Source organism: Aegilops tauschii, chromosome 1 (genome assembly GCF_002575655.3).
Source record: "Aegilops tauschii subsp. strangulata cultivar AL8/78 chromosome 1, Aet v6.0, whole genome shotgun sequence".
In the NCBI taxonomy this organism is placed as follows: Eukaryota; Viridiplantae; Streptophyta; class Magnoliopsida; order Poales; family Poaceae; genus Aegilops; species Aegilops tauschii.
In genome coordinates this window covers 484555291-484575052 of record NC_053035.3, presented here as the reverse complement: position 1 = coordinate 484575052, position 19762 = coordinate 484555291, and the positions used below count along the sequence as shown (strand labels likewise).

Sequence of the window (19762 nt, the reverse complement as noted above, 5' to 3'; positions counted from 1 at the left end):
GAGTCCAACTAGGCCCCACTGGACCCTGCGGCTGATTAGGGCAGACGGACGGGTTGGATGCCATCTGCCAGATCTTTGCCGTCTGCCTTTGGGACCTTTGTCGTCCGCCAGCAGACGGCAAAGGGTCGTTAAGCAGACGGCAAAGAAACACTCACGGCAAAGAGAAAACAGAACATGCGGATCAATCACCTGGATCGATGAGTTGGCAAGATCTGAGACGCACGCTGATCACTCCGTCGGACGCATACCCAACCCACCCACGATGCACACGCCCCTAGGGAAACACCCACGCGCCCCACGTCTCACCCCACCCCACAGTCTGCCTTATCCACTTCTCACCCCCACCCCACCACATCTCTCTCATCTCTCTCCCTGCTCTCGATCCACTTCCCCCGCAAGCGCTCGCCACCACCTCGCCGGCAGTCCCCGGCCTCGCTGGCCGCCATCGCGCCCGCCGGCCATGGCCTGGCCCCGTCGCCCGTCGCCCCCGGCTGATTCCTCTGCGCCCCATCGCCTCTCGCCCCCGTCGCCTTTCGCCCGGGTGACCTCCGCGCCCCGTCGCCTGTCGCCACCGGCGGCCTCCGCGCCCCGTCGCCTATCGCCCCCGCAGGCCTCGGCCCCGTCCCCCCCAGGCCTCTGTCGTCCCCGTCCCCCCAGGCCTCTGTCGGCCCCGGCGCCGTCACCCTCCCTCGACGCCGCACCATATTCTGCCTCAAGGAGCAGCGGTAGGTCCTCGGGCGTCCATGGTGGCGGTGGATACTGTGGTTTTTGTGCTGACTTTGTGTAGATGGATAATGTGGTGTTCATGTAAATAGAGTAATTTTGTGTAGATGGAGCAGATGCAAATCTATTCTGTGTAAATAGACTAATTTGGTATTGTGAAATTTGTTCATTCGTCGTCGATTGTTGGAACAAAGCGTAGATGGATACTGTGGTGCACTTGGGCTGCTGGTTCACTATATTTTAATAAACAAAATCCTTTGATGTCTCTGATTGTAATAAACGTGTAGATGGACATTTTTGCCGTCTGTTATTAGTCGGCAGACGGCAAAACATTAGTTTGGCGGACGGCAAAGCCTCCGTTAGCACCTACCGTGGCTAACACCCACTATTTGCCATCCATTTTCTTTGTCGTCCGCCACTGACGGCAAAGGCCTCTTTACCGTCCGCTGCAAAAAGCAGACGGCAAAGAAGGTGTTTACCGTAGCCTACTTTGCCAGAGCCTTTTGCCGTCCGCGGCTGACGGCAAAGGCCTTTGCCATCCGCCGTTCATGCCTTTGCCGTCCGCCGTGGCAGACGGCAAAATAGCTGATTTCTGTAGTGAGAGAACTTTTGATGTTCAGTATTATGAATAAACATTAAGGGCCATACTTTCATTATGAATGAGATGTATGTTATGAATAATGATATTAATATATTACCTCTGTGTTTACTTTCATAATTCATTTTAGAGTTTCTTACACTCTAGCCCATTGCACAATGTTTATTGCAAAAGGGTTGTTCATAAAAGAACAATTGTTATTCAGTATTATGAATATTGATGGTAAAATGATACATCCATAACACTGACGCTAAATGTCGCAAGACTATGAGAATACCACACATGTGTGGCACTGCATTTGGTCACATTGGAGAAACCCGCATGGAAAAATTCCATTATGATGGATTTTGAAGTCGTTTGATTTTGAATTGTCTGACACTTGCAACTTTCCTCCGAAAAGTGAAGTGACTGAAATACCGTTCACAGGCCATAAGGAACGAGCAACAAACTTATTGGTGATCATACATTTTGATGTGTGTAGTTCAATAAATGTTGTTGCAAGTAGTGGATTTATATATCTTCAGAAATGACTCAAGTAGATATATGGATATTTGCTTGATGAGACGTAAGTCTGGATCTTTTGAAATCATTCGAAAGGTTTTCAAAAATGAAGTAGAAGTTATTGTAACAAGGAAATTATGTTTCTACAATTTGATTGCAGAAAGGAATATCTGAGTTACAAGTTTAGCGAATGTCTGATGAGTTGTGAAAAGAGTTTCATAACTTACACCTCCCAGAACACCACTATGGGTGGAATGGCTGTGAAGATGTAATCAAACCATTTATGACATGGTAAGATCAAAGATGACATAAGTGAATTTGCCATTATCACTTTTAAAGAGTAATGCTTTAGAGACTGCGGCTTTTTACACTGAAAAGAGCTCCATCAGGTCTGTTGAAATGACGGCATGGTATGGTATGCCCAACCATGTTATATCTTTTCTTAACATTTGGAATATGGGGCTTGTGTAAAAGGTTACAAACCTATTCCAAATCAGACAAGTGCTACTTTGTAAGTTATCCCAAGTCATTGGGTATTCCCCCACCACTATACCGAGGCAAAGATTTTGCCACAAAATGGTATGCTTTTAAAGAGAGTAGTTCTTGCAAAAGGGTAAGTGGGAGGACGGTGCAACTCGACGAGATAACAAGTATCTTCGTCATTAGGTCAAAGGAAAGGAACCTTGGAAGTGATTCCAGAGTTTCCTACTACGACTGATACGGAAGCCTCTACATGAGATGTATGGACTTCGGTCGAACTTGCAGCTGAACAACGTAGGCAAAGCTCGTGCAAACCTCTCAGGTGCGCAAACGAGATATTGTTGTTAGACAACAGTATACCTATGATACACAAGAAAGCGTTGATGGGCCCTGACTCCAGAATTGGCTAAATGCCAATATAATCCGAGATAGTTTCCATAAATGATTCAAGATTTAAATCTTGATAAACCCTCCGAAAGACTTGGAGTCTAACGGATTGTAATGGGACTATAAACTGATACGGATAAAAATGTTTTATCCATTAAGCTCGACTTGTTGCAATAACAAGTTCAAGGAGTTGACTACAATGAGATTGTCTCACCGTAGCAATGCTTAAAGTCGGTTCGGGTTAAACTAGCAATTAATACATATTTCAAAACGTGAGATATGAAACATGGATGACAAAATAATTTCCATGAAATGGAAATACAACCTAGGACTTGTATGTGATACAATCCAAAGTATTTTGTCGGTCCAGAGGATGCTAGTAAGTATGCTAGCTTCAGAGTTCCAGCAATGGACAGAAGAGAGCAAAATGGAGTTGGAATCTTCATTTTTGATGGAATGGTCAAAGGGGTTTGACTTCATCAATGGGTAACGAAGATGCTTGTGGATTCAAGAAAGTAAGTGGGAGCATAACAATATTTCTGAAAACCTTGTGTGCTTGACACATTGTTAATTGGAAATAAATTTCTTGACACGAATTAGGACTTCATTTGAAAATAGTTTTTTGATGAAGTGCTTGGGCTAAATAGCCTTGATATTAGGCATAATGATCTATGGAGATAGATTTACCTAATAGGGCTGAGCAAAAATACATATTGACAAGATGTGAAAACCGTTTAGCACTAAGAACGACAAGGAGTGATTCTTGCCGAAGTCGCATGGAAAGAGTTTTTGCAAGAATCGGTGTCCCAAACCACTGATGCGCAAAATACATGATGGAGATTCCACACACTCCTGTGTTTGGATTAATCATGTATTCCATGGTATGTAAAACAACCAGATATGTCCAATACTCCCAAGCTGTTGCGAGTATAGATACCAAAGTGATCAAAAGTACTGATCACGGGACAACAGTGAAAAAGGATCTTGAGTACTAAAGTAGCACTCGTGACATGTTTTCTCGCAAGTCAAGATCATGAAGAGTTCATAGTAAAAGGTTACATCGATACAATCTTCATCATTTCTCCATGCGATTTTCGATTTAAATTGAGGGTTTTGTGTAACACACAATATGGTGGTGCAGTTAGTTGGAAATTGTTCCTAACAAGTTACTGTGGCGAATTCTATAACAGAGGCGAAGTATGTTGCCGCTTTAGAAGCGACAAAGACAAAGATGTTGAATCATATAGTTCATTCATGAACTTAGTATGGTTCCAAGAAGGCTTTGGTCAATGGGACACTATTGCAGATAGTTGCTCCATAACTCAGTCTGAGGAATCAGGTTTCGACCAATGATTCACATATATACAAAGCCATGTCCGCACAAAATATGAATTTTCTGAATGCGTGAAAACGCGAGGATATGCAGAGATACACACGGAGCTGAAATTATCAGATCCGATGGACATCAGACTATACCACATGCGAAGCATTTTTTACACCGGTATGCCATCGGTGTAAAGTGCATTAGCATTAACTAGATTATTGACTCTAGTGCAAGTGGGATTCTGTAGGAGATATGCCCTAGAGGCAATAATAAATGATATTATTTATTTCCAAGTTCATGATTATGTTTATGCTCCATGCTATAACTGCTCTGGTTCCCGAGCCCGTATATCCATAAAGGCTCTGGGGAAAACCCATGTGCACGTGTGGAATAATAAACGATAAAATGTATTCCTAGTCATGCCTCTAAGACTAGCTCAAGTATTGCATGATGATTATGTTTTCCCAATCATGGGCATGTCTATGCCAGCAACTTTGAGGGCACAATGTTAGAAGAACATTTGTGTTGAATCGACCCGAATTGATGTTATGCTATGAGATACATTCGTCACAAGTTTATGGTTAATAACACAGAGATGGTTAATGTTTGCATAATTCCTTAAACCATGAGAGTATTGAGTTTCTTCATACTTGCTTCATGAACTTTGGGGTTTGTTAAATGTCATCCGTAAATGGGTGGCTATTACGCGGCTTACGGGCTCATGGAAAAGTGTGTCAAGTAAATTGATAGCTCAAGATTGAGATTTGCTCCTCCGACGATGGAGAGATATTCTCGGGCCCTCTCGGTATTACGGTATCCATCATCGTCTGGCCAGACACAGTGTGATTTGATCACTGGGATGCCGGAACACGGAAACGAGAAAAGAGAACAAAACCGGTAACGAGGTAACTTGCATGGTGGACAAATTGTTCGTCCACGGGGATGCAATAAATCTCACCTCGGGTGTTTGTGACATATCGCGAAGCAACAGGAATAGCTCACTACAACTGGAGGTTCACTCGAATATTTATTCGTGTGGGTATAGGGGTCAATATGGGTGTCCACGGCTCCGATGTTGATCATTGATCGGAAGGGGTTCTGGGTCATGTCTATACTTCACCGAACCTATAGGGTCACACACTTAAGGGTCATCTATCTGCTGAATACTAGACAGGAAGTCTGAGAGAAAAACACCGAAAAAGTTTTGGACACCGGAAAAGTTCTGCAGAGAGAGGTCATCGAATGAGTTTCGATGAAACTGAAAAGTTGTTTCGGGATATACTATTAAGTCAAATTGGTTTCGGCACATGCCTGATAATTCTTGGAGGGTGTGATATGTCTCCAACGTATCTATAATTTATGAAGTATTCATGCTATTATATTATCAACTTTGGATGTTTTATATGCATTTATATGCTATTTTATATGGTTTTTGGGACTAACCTATTAACCTAGAGCCCAGTGCCAGTTTCTGTTTTCTCCTTGTTTTAGAGTATCATAGAAAAGGAAAACCAAACGGAGTCCAATTGACCTGAAACTTGGCGGAGCTTATTTTTGGACCAGAAGAAGGCCACGGAGTCAAAGAGTTGGGCCAGAAGAGTTCCGGGCTGCCCACGAGGGTGGGGCGCGCCCACCCCCCTGGGCGCGCCTCCCTGCCTCGTGGACAGCCCGGAGACCCCCCCTGACTTGTTCTCGACGCCAACACCTCTCATATATACCAAAACTTCCAGAAAGAAACCTAGATCGGAAGTTCCGCCGCCGCAAGCCTCTGTAGCCACAAGAAATCAATCTAGGCCCTCTTTGGCACCCTGCCGGAGGGGGCCATCATCACCGGAGGCCATGGAGGAGGATCCTGAAGGGGCCATCATCGCCATGAAGGCCAAGGACCAGAGGGAGAACCTCTCCCCATCTAGGGGTAAGGCCATGGAGGAGGAAGCACAAGGGGGAGAACCTCTCCTCCTCTCTCTCGGTGGCGCCGGAGTGCCATCGGGAGGAAGCACAAGGGGAAGAACCTCTCGTCATCAACATCATCACCATCCTCATCTCTTTTACGCGGTCCACTCTCCTGTGCCCCGCTGTAATCCCTACTTGAACATGGTGCTTTATGCCACATATTATGATCCAATGATGTGTTGCCATCCTATGATGTTTTGAGTAGATATCCTTTGTCTTTGGGTTGATTGATGATCTAGATTGGTACGAGTTGTATGTTTTATTTTGGTGCTGTCCTATGGTGCCCTCCGTGTCGCGCAAGCGTGAGGGATTCCCGTTGTAGGGTGTTGCAATACGTTCATGATTCGCTTATAGTGGGTTGGTGAGTGACTGAAACACAAACCCGAGTAAGGGGGTTGTTGCGTATGGGAATAAAGAGGACTTGATGCTTTAATGCTATGGTTGGGTTTTACCTTAATGATCTTTAGTAGTTGCGGATGCTTGATAGAGTTCCAATCATAAGTGCATATGATCCATGTAGAGAAAGTATGTTAGCTTATGCCTCTCCCTCATATGAAATTGCAATGACGACTACCGGTCTTGTTAACAATTGCCTAGGACAATTCCGCACACCGATCCACCATTATTCCACACTCTCTATTTATAATATTTAGTAATATATTCTAACTTTATGATAACAGCACCTACTTTTATATTTTAGCTCTCCGATATCATGCAAAGTTATCCTCTTCATACCCACAACGTAGTTTTATTTCTCGTTTCTAGTTGGAAGCAAACGTTCGGTGTACTAGAAATGTGGCAGATAGGACTTGAGAGAATATTGATCTTACCTTTAGCTCCTTGTGGGTTCGATACTCCATACTTGTCACTTCCACCTTTGGAAATTGCTACGATGATTCCCTTCACTTGGGGATTATCAAGGTGCCAGAGTCATTCTGGAAACTTTCTAGAATTTTCCGGGATAAAAGCTGGATATGCTCCGGAGCTGCCGGAACCACTTCAGATGCTTTTCGCAGATGAAAAACACTAATCCGGAATTATTTCGGAACGCGTTGAAAATTATTTTAGTGGGTACTAAAAATGTTCTAAGCCCACATAAATATTTTCAGTTCGAACGGACGCTGAAAAATGTCGTTGTGAATAGTGAAAGTGCTTTTTGGGATATTTATGGAAAGCCACCTTTTGGGGCTTTTCCCAAAAGGCTTCTAGAAGGACCTGGGGATCAAGGAACCCCCTTTGGGGGGCCCCCATGAAGGAGGGACGTTGGAGGGTGCAGCTCCTCCATGGGGCTCCACTTGTCATCCCTTTATGCCCTTTATGAGTGACATAAAGTGTGGGCATTTTGGGTTTTTCATGTGTCCCCTACCCCTTGGGTCCTATAAATAGAGGTGAAGAGGCACTCTCCACACTCACTCTTTCTCACATACAAGTGCCATTGCATGATCTGGCTCTCTCTCTTCCTCCCAGCGAAATAGTTTCGTAGAGCCGAAAGGCTGTCTGGGTTCCGGTAGGAACTAGTTCTGGACGGCGAAGCCCTGCCGGATAGATGACACCGTATGTGTGCAACTCTGTAGAGAGATTGTAGTTTCAGTCTTGGTTCGAGAGTGGCTCCCGAAGGGCTGTCCGTGTGACCGTCCGAGTTTCAAAGGTCCTCCCGAAGGGCTGTCCGAGTGACCGTCCGAGTTTCGAAGGTCCTCCCGAAGGGCTGTCCGCGACACCGTCCGGGGGACTGTCCGACCACCTCCCGAAGGGCTGTCCGAGGGGCAGATGAGGGTATACATCCTCGCGGTTGGGAGGTTGTAAATCCTAGCTGCGGGGATCTGCACCGCCGATCGTCATCGACTCTACTTCCCGCTGCGCTATGAGTCGGTAACAAAAAAATCAAACCTTGTATGCAGTCTCCATAGTGGTCCTGGGCTGGTGCGTAAGTCGGAAAATTTTTGTTTTCTGCTACGTTTCCCTACAGGCTTACCACATTGCATACTCGATTTCTTCAAATGATGGCAGGCTCAAAATCAAAGAATGAAGCAAAGTGGTGAATGCGCACACACAACTAATTGGAGACAACATGAATGTGCGCAAGCCACAAGTTGGAGATAGGTTTATCTCCATTCTCCATTATGGAGATTGACTGGTTTATCTGTTTTATGGTATTTTACCTAGGAGAGAGGAGTAGGTCCTAGGTATTAAGAACAATTAGTTAGTGTTGATTATGACTATGATGATGATGAGAAGTAGTTATTATGCGCTACAATGTGTTAGAGTTGATGAGGAGGAGGAGGAGTTGTGATTTTGACCAGTGACCAAGTTGTTATATGATGTCTCATGGACGAAAATGATGATGAGGAGGAGTTTTTATATGACAATGATGTATTATGATGATAAGTTGTTAATGATATTATGATGATGATGATGATGAGTTATTATATGAAAACTTGGTCACTTTAGATCCACCCACTTGAAACTAATCTGTGGTTCTTTCACCCAATGATGTAATAACTCATTATGATGTAATAACAATCTCTAAATTGCTATTGTATGAAAACTTGTATAATGGTGTATGAATATGACATAAAATAAAAAAGAAATAGAATACGTAATAATAGTAGTAGCGCGGGTAGAGCGGAGCTGCTAGTACCTACCAGTAGAGCCTTCTTCAAAAAGCGCTACTGCTAAGTAGCTATAGCAGTAGTGCGGGAGAACCAACGCTATTGCTACCATTTAGCTGTACCGCCGTAGCAGTAGCGCGGTCTCCCGCGCTAGCAGACCGCGCTACTGCTAGCCCAAAAACCAGCGCTATTGCTAGGCATTTCCCTAGTAGTGTCCGACTGCCGGATTCGGCATGGCCAACGCACTGGGCGAGTTTGAGGTGGCCCAAGCGGAGGAGGCAGCGGAGCAGTAGGTCATCCTCGACCCTATCTGCTTGGAGGCCGAGGTGGAGGCCAACCACCACTTTCCTCCGCAAGACAAAGCCGGAGGGCAACGCACTCTTCACCGACATGGAGTCCGACGAGGAGTCATAGCTGCGGGCGGCGGCCAATGACCAAGAGTCCGATCCGTCCAACACTACCGGCATGGAGGTCGTCTACATGTCCGACGACAAGTAATTTAGGCTAGGTTTATCTATGTAGTACGTAGTTTTTGTGTTGCATGGTGTGTTAGGGTACGCGGTTGCACCGGACGCAAAATAAGAAATGGCCGAGCCCTCTCCGTCGACGCGTCCGTAGACATATGAGGGGTGATATTTTTCATATGCCCCTACAGATGCTCTTAAAAAGGTCAAGCTATGGCAAGTGACAGAGATAAACTGTTCATCCAAATTTCGGTTGAGTTCTTGGTCAAAAACTTCTCAAATGATTAAAACGAAGCATCTGGTGTCCAATTTTGTATACTTACGAAGCATAGATGAGAGATGCAATAGAGGAGAATATTTTAGCATTCTTGTGCAATGTAGTGTCACTTTTATAATACTAGAAAAAGATGATCACAATGTTTTCCCTCAAAAAATAAATAAAAGAGCTAGTGTTTGCTCAAAAAGAGAAGGAGATGATTCACAATGTGGCAAGTTGGCCAATATTGGGTTGCGGCCTAGTGCAGAAGGTGGCAACGTAACTACAATGCAATGTTGTACACCCATCGGCGGCCATCGCCAATATCCATGAATTTTGAAAACAATAAAAACAGAACCCTGAAAAAACTAGTTGGTTTTTTTGGCAGATATAAAATATGTATTATTGCAAAAAAAAATATGAACATCTAAAATGTTCATGGATTTAAATTTTTCATCAAATTTGAAAGAAAATGTTCATGAATATAAAAATATTCTTGAATTGAACAAATGCTCATATATCAAAATTTACATGAATTTTACAAGTGGTCATGTATTAAAAAATAAAAAAGTGGTAAATGAAGACCGGAAATAAAAAAGGAAAATAAAGAAAAAACAACTACAAGGGCCGGCCCAGGTAGCAGCGTTGTGATTCCGGGCGTGGTCGGGGCGGGAGCAACAAGTTAACAAGCGCTCCTTCGGGAGCCTCGTAACGATCAGCGTAACTTGGCGCGCTCTCAGCCATTCGCCACGTGTCGTGCTCTGGGCGCTCATTCCAGATTTTATTTTTTCGCACGCGTTTTTGGCTTTTTAAATGGTTTTTTCGTCATTTTGGTTTTCCACCTGTCTTCCTTAGCTTTTCAAACAAAAAAAATTGCATAAAAAACGCGTTTTCTTTTTTTCCTTTTCGCGAGAGTCACGGTTTTGCTTCCGCGAGAGGCACGGTTTTGCTTTCGAAAGAGTCACGGCCGTGCCTCTCGGAAAGGAAAAAAAACGCGTTTTCTGTTTTTTTTTCTTTCTCGAGAGGCATGGGTGTGCTTTCGCGAGAGTCACGGCCATGCCTCTCGGAAAGGGAAAAAACGTGTTTTCTGTTTTTTTTTCTTTTGCGACAGTTTGCTTCTGCGAGAGGCACGGTTGTGAATTCATGAGAGGCACGGGCGTGCCTCTTTCGGAAAGGAAAAAAACATGTTTTCTTTTTTTTTCCTTTCGCGAGAGTCACAGTTTGGTTCCGCGAGAGGCACGGTTGTGCTTTCGCGAGAGTCACGGCCGTGCCTCTCGAAAAGGGAAAAACGTGTTTTCTGTTTTTTTTTTCCTTTCGCGAGAGTCACGGTTTTGCTTCCGCAAGAGGCACGGTTGTGCTTTCACGAGAGTCACGGCCGTGCCTCCTCGAAAACGAAAAAAAACGCGTTTTCTCTTTTTTTTCTTCCACGAGAGTCACGGTTTTGCTTCCGCGAGAGGCACGGTTGTGAATTCGTGAGAGGCACGGGCGTGCCTCTTTCCGAAAGGGAAAAAACCCGTGCTCCCGCTTCAGTTTTTTCGTCCGGTTTTTTGGGGAAAAAAAGTTCATCAAAACCTATCAACATGGGATCTAGTTTTGAAGATCTCGACGCGAGGAATCAAACGGTGAAAGCGGTTCGAGATTTGGACGCACGATTTGAAAGATAAAACGTTTTGAATAAACAGATCTACGAAAAAAGGAAAACTCACATGTGCGCCACTTGTCGCAACCAGGGGAATTGGAGTGATCTTTGCAACGAGTACTCCTCAATTAGTGATTTTGGGATAGCAATCAAAAGAATACCCCCGCACTCCTCGCCCTCTCTATGGGCCAGCCCATCCAGGTTTTTCCTCACATTCCCTGAATTTTTTTCTTTTTTAATCATTCCGGGTTTTCTTTCGCCTTTTGATTTATTATATTTATTTTTATATTTACTACTACTATTATTACATTTATCTTATTATTAATATTTACTCATTTTATTTATTTTTTGTTTTTTATTTTTTTATTATTTGAAAAAACGTAAACTTTTTTAAAAAAATCAGGAACAAATTTTGAATTCATGAACTTTTTAAAAACCGTGAATTTATTTTGAGATTCATGAACAATTGTAAAATTGTGACCATTTTGGAATTTGAGAAGAAAAATTCTGAAATTCTTCAACATTTCTTGAAAAATTGTGAAACTCATGAACATTTTTTTAAACTGCCAAATATGTTTCTGAAATTCGTGAATATTTTTCGAATTTTTGATTTTTTTTGGAATTCATGAATGTTATTTTCAAATTCGTGAATATTTTTAAAACTTGCGAAGATTTTATGAAATAGTGAACATTTATTAAACTCACGAAGCATTGTTTGAACTTCATGAAGATTTTTTGAATTCGCCACCATTTTTTGGAAGTCATGAACATTTTTTGAACTCACTAACATGTTAAGAATTCCTTAACATTTTTTGAATTGCATTTTTTTGAAATTCATGAACATTTATAATATCGTAAACATTTGTTGAATTCTCAAAGATTTTTTTCATTGATAAATATTTTTTTGATTTCATGGTCATTTTCTTAAAATTTGCTAATATATTTTGAATTTATGAACATTTTGCTTTGCAAATAAATAAACAAGAAATACCAAATTCAGATCTTTTGAAAAAAAAAGTAATGAAAAGCAGGGGCACCCGTAATAGGTCGACCTAAACTGATGGGTTTGTGTTTGCTGGTTCTCCTCACACAGGTCGGGGAATATGAGCACTGACATAGAAAATATTGCTTCTGCTTCCGCTCGAACCTAACCAGCATTATATTTGCTTAAGTTGCCTCTGTTTCAAGGAAAAACAAGTCAATTATTTCAAACACTTAGGTATTAGCAGCAGGCGCTATTTTTAATTGTATGCATTTTCAAACCTTTTATTCTGTGTTTGGGCTTCAATTTGTAAGTTTGTTTCCTTTGTAAAGAACTAAGGGAAGCTTTGCTGCCTGCACACTGTTTTCTTGGCTTTTCTCCGAGAAGATCGTATTCATTAGCTGGTGAGCTGATTTGTGGTATGCACCTCAGTTGACCGGATATCTTGTGTCTGAACCATGCCTCGTCGCCATTTGTGGCTTGAGGTTCGACTAGGCGAGCTGTTTGTGTCGTTGTAGTCTTGGTGCGTGAACTGTATGCCGGAAAGCGATGTATCAGCCGCTTGGCTCTTCCTCTTTGCTACTGATACACCTCTCCGTTGTGTAACCATGAAAGTCAGGGGGCATAGGATTATCTGGGCAGACTTAACTCTGCAATGAAAAGGGGTTCTGGTCTGGCGATAATTTTAGTTTGGCCAATCCTCGCTATTGTTATGATTCCTTTGTAAAAATAAGTTTTCTCATCGTCCTTCATAGATTGTAACTGCATTGTGATGAATTATTTTTGGTTCGGTCCCAATTTTGTACGACGCCGTGCTTGCTATAAGGACTGCCAGCCTTGTTTGCAGCCTAATCTATTAAGATACACTTGCAGATTAATTGGAAGCTAATAGGCTAAAAAATTATGTAGCAATTACAGCTACTTGTGCCAGTAGCTTGTTTGCTCTGTGAGTGAGTTCTTCAGAGCTTCTATTCAGTCCTGTTCACCTCCTTCAATTGAGATACTACGTTTATCTATTGGTCTATAAAGTATAAATACATGCAAGAACTTTAAGCTGGCCTACTGCCACTTCATGTGTTAGCTTACTTTGGTTTTGGTGGGTTTCACTAAGCACATAAGTTTTGGTGAAAGTCGATGCCATCGACGCAACAGGTCATCTAGTGACCAATTGTTTGACCAGATGGCCAGATCTGGACAACAAAGCACACAATATAGCTCAGCTTCAAAGTAAAAAAGGGGATCTTATTCTTCATCCAATCAAAAGTTTGGTATCCCAGGAATTCGGTGACACAAAGATAATAATTAATGGGGGCGACGATGAATAGGAGCACTTGAATCTGCTGAAATCGTGCATGGGGTAGTTAGGGCAGGCTGTGCAATTCTCTGAATCTTTTTCGCAAGGAAGGATCCGTTCGATGGGCAGTGGCATAGTAGATCTCGCGTTGATCTGCATAGTTTACTCCTTCCCGTCAGCCGCGCGGAGGGAGCCCAGCTGCACCGGTGCCTGTGTGGACACCACCTTGGATGATCCATACAGGGCAACGTCCTTCCCCTCGGTCCTCTCCTTCTCGATCTGCTCCTTGATCCAGAAGTAGGTGAACCTTAGGCCATCCTGCACAGAATTCATAGGTATTGTTATTAATTATCTTTGACTTCACAAGGATTTTACTGAAGCCAACATAACAGGACCAGCCTGCATCTGTGCTAATGTAAAGAGCTTCAGGTGTTATTGTCATGTGGGGTTGGAATTGTCAGGTATTTGACAATTATGCTACATTACCTTGAGCCTCATTGTGGGGGCCCAGCCAAGCTTCTCCTTGATGAGGGTGTTGTCAGAGTTGCGGCCACGGACACCCTCTGGACCAGGGATGTGGTGGATGGGCAGCTTCTTGTCCTCGAAGCCGAGAACAATCTCTGCCATCTCGTTCATGCTCACCATTTCATCGCTTCCAATGTTCACGGGCTCGCAAAAGTCTGACTTTGTCAATCTACAAAGTACAGTGTGTTATTACATTGATTCATCATTTCTAGCAAGGCCGTAGTTTTTAATTGGTATCTTCTTGATATTAATATATTCCCTTTATCGGGTAAAAATGTAGTTCTGTCTGGTATAATGTGGATAATGTGACAAGTCGCTGTATACCTCAGAACACCCTCAACGCACTCGTCGATAAAAGTGAACGATCGAGTCTGGAGACCATCACCCCACATCTCGAACTGTTCGGTAGAGGTCTGAGCCTTTCTACAGAAGGCAGCTGGTGCCTTCTCGCGACCGCCTAACAAATTGCAAAATTGAATTATTTTGTATCAGGGTGACATTACGATCGAGATTGTGGATTTACCTTTCCATGTTCCAAAGGGACCATAAATGTTGTGAAAACGGCCAATACGGCACTCAATGTCAAAGTCCTTGGTGTAATGCTTGCACAGCTCCTCGGTCGCGAGCTTCTCCAAGCCATAGGCATCTTGGGGCTGAACAGTAGGTATGCATTAATAAAGGAAGTTAAAATCTGGATGTTTTAACACATCTGAGTATAATACAAAATGGCATCAATTTCCTATGAACTCACCTCAGCAGGCCAGGCATCAGCTTCCTTCAAGCTCACATTTGTCTCAAGCTGTTTGAATTCAGGGTAGATGCATGCGCTCGACGCATAGAAGAACCTGCAGGACCAAAGAAAAACAAAATCGTATCAATATGGGATACGTAATTTATGTGGATTTGAGGCAATGTACTTGCAAAGTAGACATGTGCTTGAAACAATTCGAAAGGAAAACAGAGTTAATTCTGATATCATAGCAGCACTACTGTTTTCTTAAGTTCAGTTTGGTAGTGTCAATATCAACTCGACAATAAACAGATCTGGATATGCCGCTAATGAATATACGTATTTGTCAAATGCAAGCATATTTAACAAAAGCTTCTAAAGACCACCATGCACATTAAATGTCTACTCCAGGTTTTATCACTCTTGCCTGAGATAGCTTTTCAAGTAATTTCTGAATTCCAAATAAACCCTTTACAATAGACTTAGTAAAAAAATGGATTTATCTCTAAAAAAGCTCATAGCACACTTCAGCTAGATAGGTAAATGAAGTTACAAACCTCTTCACACCATTGATACGCCCGGCCTCAAGCATGTTGAAACTGATCATGGTGTTGTTGTACATGATAACAGAGTGGTTGGACTGAATGAACCCCATGCCTCCCATATCAGCAGCAAGATTGAAGACATGGTCGACGTCGGTGGTGACCTTAAGGCAGTTGTCCATGACCCTGAGGTCAGCAAGGTGGAACTCATGGCAGAACATGTCCTCGGTCATATGCTCGTTCTTCTTCCAGTCAGAGGCAATGATGTAGTGCCCCTCACTCTTCAGGCGGCGAGCAATATGGGATCCAATGAAACCACCAGCTCCAGTAACCGAGATTCTCAGCTTCTCAGATGGCCAGTACAACTCCCTCTCCAGCTCAGCATAGGTGTACTCGCCATAGGGAGTTCCAGTCTCGTCGGTGCTCCCCATTCTGTTGTTCAAAGAATTTGAAATAAAAATGAGTATACTAGAAGTCAAATTGATATGAAGTATTAGTGAATTTCTCTTCAGATAGGAACTTAATTAGAACTAGGACACAAAAAATATCATGGAATTAAGGGAAAAAAAACAGCTAAGATTGAACAGAGTACATCAGTACACATCCATTGCTTAGAGGCCTGCTCATTAATTCCTTGTCATGTGTCTCAAATATTTCAAACAGAAATGTTCTGTGGAGCCATGTCCAGCCGAATCTATGTTCAGCATTCACATCTCCTGACAGGTTTTACAGGGATCTGTGCCTGGTAGGCATAGTAAAGCATGGGGGGAATCATCGACTGAAGGTTGGAACGCCTACAGCTGCTAAATAAACATTACTGCAGACCAACACCGTAGGGAATAAAATATCCAACTTGCTTCGAACAACACTAATGCTGTGTCCCATGCACCAGTACTGTCCAGATTAGTGTATTGCCTCGTTTTGTATGTCAGCTGTGCCATATAATTGGACAGTACTGATAAGCTGAATTAGCATGATTTACCAGTAAACTGTCAAGGTCACTAGTCACACCGTATTGTCGATGCGGCATAATTTCTTTCCCTAGCATTGCAAATCTTTCTATACCGCCATGTATGGTTATACCAAAAATTCTGCAGTGTGTTCAGTTTTACAGCATCAGATATCCTTGAAAAAATTCGCTTGTCTCATGGACGGATGCGTTGGTGTTTTTTTTTTTTTTCATTGCAAATCCTTCTGAACATGGAGATACAGAAAGTTCTGCAGTGTGTTGGTTCAGTTTCATCATCAGTTATCCTTGAAAAACAGTTGTTTTGCATCAGCTTTTTATTTTGAAATGGCAGGGCAAAACTGAATTTTCGTCAACACGAGCTTGATTTGCAATAACTCTTTTTATGCCAGGAGTGTCGCCTCTATTGAATGCGATATCCTCCTTTGACCAAGTCGAAAACACAATAGTTAGACAGATGTGACGACTTGGAGGTATTCTCAGGTTCTCACAACCTGAAACAAGCTAAACCTGAAACTTACTTTCTGTATGGTTGCTGGGCTCCTTGGGCTTGGAAAATATGGTGAGGGAAGACAAACAGCGCCGACAGGCATGACCAGAACACTATCAATTGTGGCAGGCCATGACATTAAAAAGAAAAGGAGCCCGAGAAGGCCCACGACTAGGAGCAACCAGACGGAGAGATGGATTCAGGCAAACGGTGCAAGATCAAGGGAGTTTATAAAAAGCTGACAGGGGCCGGAGCCGGATCCACATGAGAGCTGCACTAGATCGGAGCGTGGGTTTGGGTGAAAGCAGAATACTGGCGGAGCTAATGGCGATACTGGCAGACATGAACAGCAAGCACCCGCCGGCCTGCTGTCTGTCCAAGTCAACCACAGAAGTTGCTGCGATTCATGGCGCCTAATTGTACACACGCCCATGCCCAGCACCAATCCATAGCAGCAGCAATCGTACACCAAGCAATACATACATACATACATACATACATACAGATTACTACTGCTATGGAGATGGAGTACAAGGCAGCTCATACTACATATATACATAACAGAGTCCAAGCAGGCTGAGAGAGCGATCTTGGAGAAGTGCAGGAGGAGCTCACCTTGCCGGAGGTGTCGGGGCAGTCGGCGGCGGCGGCGTGGTCTCCCTTTTTCTCGTCGGGCTGGCGGGAGGGGAACAAAGGAGGTGAGGCGGCGGTGTGCGGCCCTGGGTGGATGGATGGATGGATGGACTTCCCGCGATCTAGATCGGGTTATGTAGGGGAAGTCGCCTCGCTACTCCGTGGGATGATGGGTCGGTAGGTGGAGGGAGACCCAGGAGGGAACGGGACGGGACAAAAATACAGGAGGGGGAGGGAGGGAACGTGCGTCAGGCTCGGCTGCACGTTGCCTCCGGCTGCGCCAATGGCAGCCAGGGGTCGTGGTTTGGTGCACGTTACCTCCGGCTGCGCCGGTGGCAGCGAGGGGTCACGGTTTGGTCTGCGTTTCGTCCCGGTCTTTGCGGTGGTATCGTCAAGTACTACACAAGTTGATGCATGTGATGGTACGATGCGGTCTAGGCTATGATTGCCCTTTGACGATGTTTTCGTGCTGTCACGTCATACAGTACAGAGGCAAGCGCTCATATATACACGCATACATTCACTTGTATAAATGCGCACACGCACACCATGTTCCTATGAGCACCTTCGAAAGACTGAGCCGGCATATCATCTTGAGATTTTACGAAGTCACCGTAGGCGCCACGAGAACGTCTCCTCCCACTGAAAGCGGATCGCCGGAAATCCTGAAATAAATCCAGAAATAATGCGAGCATCAGGACTTGAAGCCTAGTGGGCTGGGGATCAGGCCCGGCCCTGAGAGAGGGCGGCCGCCCCGGCACCAAGGGGGGCACCAAAATGCCAAAGTATCACGTAATATCCCATGTTATTTTCTTCCTTAATCAAAGATTTCCTTCTTTAATCTACTATCCCCAAAATAGGCGCCCCCTCCTCGTTTACGCTGATTTCCTTCCTACTACGGTTAAACTTGAGAGCCCGCGCGCAGGTACGATTGATAACATACCAATTACTATTATATATGTGCAATTAATTAGGGGTAGTTATTTCCCTTAAAACAATAGATGTAGTTATTATGAAAACATATCTCTCATGATTTTCTTTCTTAATCTACGAGAGCAACCAGATCACATGCAGGGCTGAAAGAGAGAGAATGGACAATTCATGTGCGTTCATGGCGCTGCCTCAAGTCAAAGGAGGACTGGACTATCGGAGGTAACCACGGCTGCCTCCCATTCGACCAAGCTGACTTTCCGAGAGAGGCGATTACAAGTTACAAAGAATAGAATGTATGCATATGATCTTTATTTATGTAGGAAGTCTGTATGCCCTATGAGGCTTTACCATGACGATTGATTAATGAAAATGATAAATGATCATCAACATTGCTTGTTCATTGTTGCAACTAGCCACTGATAATTGATTTATTAGATATTGTTTATGCATAGATATTATTAGGGTTATCAATATTTTTTTTAGTTTGGCAACATGCTGATAGTTGCTATCCAGGATTAAACTAATGCTAATCCATAAGATGAGGACTTCGCATAATTGATATGCTAACATCAACATGGATGATAACAAAGTGACACTAGTAGAAAACAGGGCTTTGGTTCGGCCAGAAAAGAGCATTAATCCCGGTTGCATTACGAACCGGGACTAACATTAGTCCCGGTTCGAGCGGCTAGGGCACCGTACAGGCATTAGTCCGGTTCAAATGGGACCTTTAATCCCGGTTGGTGCCACGAACCGGGACTAAAGGGTGCGATGCCCATTAGTACCGGTTCGTGGCACCAACCGGTACTAAAGGTGGGGTTTGAGGCATTAGTACCGGTTCATGGCACGAACCGGTACTAAAGGTCCCATTTTCAAACTCTACCCCCGCCCCCCCGGATCGCCTTTTCAGTTTTGTAAAAAGCAAAAGAAAATGATAAAAACTTCAGAAATTGAAATCCTTCCAGATGTAGTTATGTTACTACATGTACTAGTTAGGAAAATTTAAAAACTTAAATTTGGACATGTTTTGCAAAAAGTGTAGGGAAAATGTAAAGCGGCTATAACTTTTGCATACGATGTCAGAAAAAAACGTATAATATATCAAAATGTTCAGCACGAAAATCCGCATCCGATTTTGACGGCCTATGGCCTGTTTGCAAATTTTCAGAATCCTCAAATTCTAAAAGGAAAAAAAGTTATGCTCAAATTTCTGTTTTTTTTAATTTTTGTTAAATCTGGTCAAACTATGGTCAAACTACTTATTCAAGAAGTACTAGTGTTACTAAATAATTATTCAAGAATATTAGTGTTACTAAATAATTATTTCAGTTTTTTTGAATTTTGGTCAAATCTGGTCAAACTGTGGTCAAACAATGGTCAAACTAATTATTCAAGAAATATTAGTGTTACTAAATAATTATTTCAGTTTTTTTGAATTTTGGTCAAATCTGGTCAAACTGTGGTCAAACTACTTATTCAAGAAATATTAGTGTTACTAAATAATTATTGTTTTTTAGAACAATAGTTTCAAACTCAAACAGTGAAATGTGTGACTTCATGCTCAAGCTAAATTGCTGAGGGTTAATAGGATTGACATCTTACTATTGTCAGGAAAACAACAAGTGCAGACTTGGAAACGAGGGAGAATAGAACCCGGAAGTTAAGCGTGCTCAGGCTGGAGTAGTGAGAGGATGGGTGACCGTCCGGGAAGTTAGATGATTTGGAATGATGA

The 19762-nt window shown here is 43.2% G+C and overlaps 1 protein-coding gene across 1 annotated transcript; it reads right to left on the bottom strand.

The window, feature by feature from the left end:
• Window positions 1-13137: 13137 nt before the first annotated feature.
• LOC109766532 (GDP-mannose 3,5-epimerase 1) lies at window positions 13138-17478 on the bottom strand. The gene is made up of 7 exons (XM_020325315.4): window positions 17080-17478; window positions 15023-15439; window positions 14487-14580; window positions 14259-14388; window positions 14060-14192; window positions 13697-13904; window positions 13138-13528 (listed from the first exon to the last, which is right to left on the bottom strand). Exons 2-7 carry the CDS (start codon window positions 15436-15438, stop codon window positions 13373-13375), a joined length of 1137 nt encoding a protein of 378 aa, XP_020180904.1. The 5' UTR covers window position 15439; window positions 17080-17478; the 3' UTR covers window positions 13138-13372.
• Window positions 17479-19762: the final 2284 nt, after the last annotated feature.